We start from the raw sequence: 6,961 nt of genomic DNA, 5'->3' as shown, positions 1-6,961 counted from the left end.
CCCAATCAGAGACGAGATAGGTGGCGCTGAACTAACGACGCGAGGCACCCCAAGCTAGCTAGCTCTGGGAACATTGCTTCGAGCTCCATACATTTTCTTTTGGATCTCTACGTCTGCAGTTTGGTTGTGTACAGGTTCAAAAATTATTTCAAAATTTTCGCCATCAGGTATGTCTAATCATTTTTATTATTTTAGATATTGATTTTTGTAATTATTTGCGTGATTAAGCATTATTAATTCGTTATAATATCCTTTTTCTACGTTGGAATTCTGAGTCAAACATGGCTATGCGCTTCGTCGTACTAATACTACGCGTGGGTATGAGAAAGGACGCCCTATTTTTCACAATTTATTTCTCAAATCTTTTCCATCGAACGACCGAAACAGTTCTTCTATGAGTTAAAGCTTAATAGTTTAGTGATTATTTGGTAATTATGTCATATTAGCTAAATGCGTATTTCAAATACAATACGTGAAAACAAAATGGCTCGTGATACCCAAGCATAGGACAGTGAACTCGTTATATGGGGCGATTAGTATTTTACGTTTATATTATCTTTATAAATGATGGAAAATGGTTAAAAGTGAACGGAAATGAATAATCATTTTATTTTTAGTGCTATTTATTGAGATACCGAGCCGTAAGTGGCTTTCCCGCCAAAAGTATGTTAGCGTGAACGCCTTGAACGATATGCATGGCTATGTAGCGACTGCAGCATGGTGTGCATAACCTGTTGCAGTGCGCTTTCTGTTTTTTAACTAATATGTAACTTATTTACAGGAAAAAAAATAAAATGTCGGACAAGCCGAAACGTCCCATGTCAGCATATATGCTGTGGCTGAACAGTGCAAGGGAACAGATCAAATCCGAACACCCGGGCCTTAAAGTAACTGAAATCGCCAAAAAAGGTGGTGAAATGTGGAGGGCTATGAAAGATAAGAGTGTAAGTTAGTTTTACACAATAGTTAGGCAAAGTGATACTGTTATTATTGATTAATTAATGTGTATTAATTAATTCCTAAACAGGTTTGGGAAGAAAAGGCAGCTCAAGCAAAAGAGCAGTACACAAAAGACTTAGAATCATTTAATGCAAACGGAGGTGGTGGCGGTGAGGGTGGTGGCAAGAAGGCACCGAAGAGAGGGAAGAAGGCGAAGAAACCATCCCCTGCTGTAAGACATGTTACTTTTATTATATATATATTTATTTATCTAATGTTATTACTTGTTAGTGTATGCATTTGCATTACATACATACATTAAATTTCTTTCAGAAGTCCAAAAAGAAGAAGGAGGAGTCTGATGATGATGGTGGTGAAGACGAGGAAGAAGATGAAGAAAGCGAATGATCTCCTTAAACAGCATTTCTGTTCATATTGAATAATTTACTCGGACTTAATTTATTTCATAATGATGCACTGGCTTTTCAAAGTCTGTATTACATTCAGTTTTTTTGATATTCTTTTTGTAGAGATTTTTTTCAATATTACAATTATTTTCGTGTAAAATAATTTGTCTATTGAAATTATTGATTGACATAATATGTTATAGCTACTTTAATTACATTATTTTTAATATTGATAGTAATAGGTTAAGATTGCAGAGTTTGGAAAGGATCAGCGCAGGCTAAGCTCTAGTGTTCTAAGCCGCAAAAAAAAATAATGTTTAAGTGTTAGCTGTATCGCTGGGGAATTGTACAGTTAGCCCTCCCTTGTTAAGTTCGCTGTGACTGGATGCTCACCCTTACATATACAGTTGGATGGTTTTATCAAAACTTTTGACTTTTCTACCTGTAACTATGTAGCAACAGCTTATATGCTTTGCCAATTAGTTATGCCATAATTTATATCTAACTGAATGTTTCCGAAGGCAATTGTTTTGGTGAAACTATAGTAGTCAATATGTAAAATTACGAGACAAAGTCATGTACCAACATCTTGCTTTTTAAAACCTACCTCTCATTGTAAATTTCAATACTTAATGGTACCAAACATAAGCTAAGTGTAGCTCGACAATTGTTTTCGAGTTAAATAATGTTAGGAAATTGATGTGTATGTTGTATTTTTAGTTAGTAAGGTAGGTTTCAATGTGATTAGTCTCTCAAATTTTACATTGTTTTGATTTGTAAATGAGATAGCATTCCTCATGTCAATATGGATTTTACATGTTCAATAAAGTAATTTCATATAAATATTATTTCTTATTGTTTTATTATTTACTGTGGTGAGTGAGAGAGTACCCTATTAAAAAATCAAATTCCAATTGTCAGTATCCATTTGTGATCTCCAGTCAGTCTACAGTAACAATCTGTATGACACTAGTAATAGCACTCCCTCCCATTATATAAGTATTATGAACATGGACTCGTCCAATATATATACCTATCTAATAGACTATGAGCTGGCAAGTAGGTTCTACCTAGCTACATCTGCTTTTTCATATGCATGAGGTGACCAGTACGTACGTAGTTACCTACCTATTGTACGGGTCTCATCAATATGTTATGACCGTGATTTAGGTTAGGCCTAATTTAATTTCAGTAAACTGTAGTACTGGCGGCGTAGGTCGAACCAGGGGCTCTTTTTTTTATGACTACCAACGGTGCTACCTACCTAATGCGCCGTCAAGGCTTTTCGTAATGATTAGGGTACCTAAGTGCCTAGTTTTATTATCGCTAAGATATTGTCAACAATTAAAGGTAGGTACGAAGATAATTATTACATGTGTGTCACCTACAATTTGTTTTCGAAAATCATGGTATGTATTGTTATCTTGTATAAAATTTATTGTAATCTACAATAGCTATATTATATAGGTCAAAGGTATGTAGGTGCTTCATTTATTGTTGCATTTATCAAAGGCGTTTATAAACTATGAAATCTGAAAAAGTACAATTTTTGTTTTGAGTGTCTAGTCAATGTAAGTTCTCATTGTCAAACGTCAATATGTGTATGTCTAGATGAGAGAGGGGTATAGACCTATTTTTTTAAGATTTTATGGCCTGGTAACGAGACCTCTAATGAATATTATCATAGCCTATTGGTGTTAACAATAATAGTCTGCTATGGTATAATATTATATCTATGATATACTGAATAGAGATGCCTTTTTGTAAGATCACATTTTTATGTCCTTAGAATATTAACGCTACAGAAGTAGCGTCAGCAACTTCTATATACACAACTAATCCTGAGCTAGAACGGGACAAAGCTATTGATCTTGCATCTCTATCGCATAACCCATATCGTTTGGCCCTATATCAACTTTTAGGACAAATAAATAAGGATCTGTCATGTCATCAAGCTTGCGAAAAGCTTCAGCAGTTAGCATCCACACGTAAGTATTGCTTTTCGCCCAACGTTTTCAATATAATTTGTAACAAGCACGTATCAAATAAATTTAATATGATATATTATTTCCAAAAGATTTTTGATCCGTGGTCACCTATTTTCAGTAAATTTCTCGTACTCAAAATAAACATAACATAAAACAGTGACAACTAATATGTTTCCATAACATAGATATATTTTACCCAAGTTATAGGGTAATGATTTATTTTATTAAAATAACATACAGTAGGTATTGATTATTAGTATTAATAATTTACAATGGTATATTTGTATGGAGTAAGGAAATTAGAACGACATATTTTGTACGTTTTCCTGAGATTGATAATAAAACAAGGAACATGATGTAAGGATGTTGGACAATGTGTAGTAAAATAATAAACAAAGTAATCTATTTCAGGTTTCCATTAGATCTAATACTAAAAAACCAATGGATAAAAGCAACAGGACTAACAGATTTATGGGAACTAAATAAACATGCAAGAATTTTCTCAGTCTACTTTAATGCGACACAAATTATAACAAAAAATATAAACAAACGGCTTATTGAAGAAGGTGAAGAGAAGTGAAGAGGATATCTACCTCGAGAACAATTTGAATGGAGAAGAAGAGCGCAAAAATAGATAGAACGTATCGTCATGCTGCAATGCAGCAACGAACGTCAGCGCATTGCAATATGATCACAGACAGAAATTCTGCCACAGATAAAAGTAAAGTAAGTACCTAAGCCCTTAAGGGGTTCCATTAATATCATATTCGACCACAACAATTACAAATATCCGGATAGCATATAAAAAATTCGGTCGAGTATCTTTAATTTCCCTCTAAGAATTGAGGATTTCTGTTAGTTTGTGATGGATCCCATAATTAGAACTTAATCAATCTCTCGTCCAACTACCCTTGAAGTATATCCTTTCCAATAAAAAAAATCATCAAAATCGGTTGACTATTCAACTAATAGTCCATTTGTCGCACACATACTTAATGCAAATTTAAGACTATTCTCGCGGATGCCATTGTCAGAACTAGACCAAATTAATGAGACTGGACCACACGGGAGCTTTCAAATAATGAAAGGATTTTCAAAATTGGTTCACCCAGATGAAAGTTCTGAGGTAACATATATAAATGGAAATGTCGTCGAATTGGGAACCTCCTCCTTTTTGAAGTTGGTTAAAAAGGCGGTTAGTAATAATAATAATTCGTACTATAAATACGTACCAGCGCTGGTTCATGGGAATGGTCTATCATCACGGGCAGGATTATTGTCGCCTAATGTAGTGGTTAACTGGTCCCGGCGCCAGGCAGTCCTCGTCGAAATTAGTGATTTCCATATGAAGACTACCTCTAGAAATCTGAGAAGATCAGCAAGTACTTTGACTTGGCTAACGAGATGACTGGCGAGACGTTGACTCGACCATTATAGGCCGGATAGTCCTTACGGCGGTCTTATACCGAAGAGCCTCTATCAATATATCAAAAGGTTCTCGCTAAGCGGTTGGCTCAAAGATCAAATACAGATGCCTCTGTCTGCGACCCTGCCGATAGTTCAGCTCTTGGGAATGACTCCTCTGCCGGCGGCAAACCTTTACCTATTTGTATGTGCTACATTTTGATAGGTTTTAAGTCAGTGCCAAGCCCTAAACAAAATAAAGTCACGAGTCACCTTTATTACATTTGGCTTGGCACCGACTTAAAACCTATCAAAAGGTAGCACATAAAAAAAATGTATTTTATTAATATTAAAGGTAAAGGTTTGCATAAGAGGTGTATTAAATAAATTTTGTAGTTATTTTAAAATTTTCAGTTTTTGAAGTTGGTTTTTATAAATGTAGTTTTTTTTATTTTTTACGTTTTGGTATCAGTTAATAATAATATATAATTAACCTGAATGAAAACTAAAAAAAAAGCCGTACACAGAAAACAATTATGTCATCCAGGTAGACGAAAATTTTCATGTAAATGTTCATAAAATGAAAACTACGGAGCCAAACTATGTAAATTTTTTATAATTATAATTTCGTAGATCGGATCATAAATCTCAGAGTAATCGGTGTACATACATAAAAAAAAATACCGATCGAATTGATAACCTCCTCCTTTTTGAAGTCGGTTAAAAACGGAACGCAATCCCGTATACTGTCACCCGCATTTTTTGACGCAGCATTCAAATGAGTGTATTAAAGTTTTCTAGTTCATTAAAAAAAACTGTTGTTGGAGTACTGTCAAATTAAAAATATTTGGGATTAAACTGTAGGTATTGTTTAAAAAACTACAAAGCGCTCAAGTGGTTTTGACTGATCACGTGATCAAAGTACTGTGAGTACCTTACCTCGAAAACGCCAGTGCTCACAGTAGAATATGGCGGCGATTGATGACGTCATATATTTCCCTAGGGTACTGCGGCAGTATACTGGCAGTCCTTATTGGAACGAATTTTTCTACAGTAATAGCACTGTGCAGTGCTCGCAGTGCTTATCGGAAAATACCCTATATCTGTCTTGTCTATATTCTTCTTCAATTATATGCACATGTCCGCATTGTTTTTGCCATTCTAAGTCTTCAATTGAACTAAATGCTTCATGGATTAGCTGTGGCATGTTTTGATTTTTGTGCTCTACCTTACTTCTGCAACTTTTTGTTTCATGGAGTTCCAAACCAAATTTCAATTTTCAATGCTAAGCGATAATACGATAGTGGCCATGTTGTGCTAATAAATTATCAACCTCATACACCGGGGAAGGTTTGTTACTTTTGACAATCTCCAACAACTGTGGTTTAGTCAATTGTAATGAGAAATCAATGTGATTATCAGACAACCACTTTTGGATTTCGGGTTTCCTCGTATTTGTGGTTGGTTATTTATTCACTCAAATTCTGTGATAACGTGATAAAGCTATTAATTCTGTGGTAAAGCGTCGTGGACAACGTAGTATTATAGTAATGGATTACTATCAATATTCTTCAAGGTGGCTTTTAAACTTTTCAGTTAACTACTTTTTGTATTCGATTTAAATACAAGATCTGCGTTTTGAACAAACCCAGTTTCTTCACCTGCATGAATAATAATAAAATGTTGCCTCTTGATCACATGTTCTAGAACTCCATCTGTTACTTGACTTTGCCAACACTTATTAGAAGTGTGTGAAGAATGTATGCATGCTTCATCAAAATATTTAACGGGCCGAGGATTCGCTGATGATGAGTTTTTTTTTCAATTCTTGTAAATAATACTTAGCTCTCCACGCCGAATTATCATTTCACCTGGTTAAAGCCTTGCGGCTGCTTTGTGTTTTTAGGTAGCGAAAGCCAATTTTTCGCAATAATTTGCGTAGTATTTCCTTGCCACCTTTAAAATTTATATCTTCTTTCAGTATCGTAAGTAGTTTGTTGAGAGTAGGCAACTCTCAGCAAATTTCGAAAGCATAAAATTCATACACTTTTCACCTGATTAAGTGATTACTCCTTGATAAAAGCTGTCAAAGTTACTTTTTTGTCACTATGTCCTTCGTCTCATTTTTCCTGGTGTGGATATTTTGAAACCAGTTTCTGCAGCCGTCTTACTTTCTTCTACGATCCTATAAACTGTTGATAGACCAATATCTAAAACAATGAA

At 34.7% G+C, this 6,961-nt stretch overlaps 1 protein-coding gene across 2 annotated transcripts; it reads left to right on the top strand.

Moving 5' to 3' along the window:
• LOC126979589 (high mobility group protein D-like) lies at positions 1 to 2,194 on the top strand. 2 transcript variants are annotated; one of them, XM_050828960.1, is made up of 4 exons: positions 1 to 167; positions 782 to 944; positions 1,028 to 1,171; positions 1,276 to 2,194. In XM_050828960.1, the coding sequence occupies exons 2-4, from the start codon at positions 795 to 797 to the stop codon at positions 1,345 to 1,347; spliced, it is 366 nt and encodes a 121-aa protein (XP_050684917.1). In that variant the 5' UTR covers positions 1 to 167; positions 782 to 794; the 3' UTR covers positions 1,348 to 2,194. The 2 variants fall into 2 exon arrangements, with proteins under 2 accessions (XP_050684917.1, XP_050684916.1); XM_050828959.1 differs by having other exon boundaries at positions 1,273 to 2,194.
• Positions 2,195 to 6,961: the final 4,767 nt, after the last annotated feature.

Source organism: Leptidea sinapis, chromosome 3 (assembly GCF_905404315.1).
Source record: "Leptidea sinapis chromosome 3, ilLepSina1.1, whole genome shotgun sequence".
In the NCBI taxonomy this organism is placed as follows: domain Eukaryota; kingdom Metazoa; phylum Arthropoda; class Insecta; order Lepidoptera; family Pieridae; genus Leptidea; species Leptidea sinapis.
This window is presented reverse-complemented; position numbering and strand designations above follow the sequence as displayed.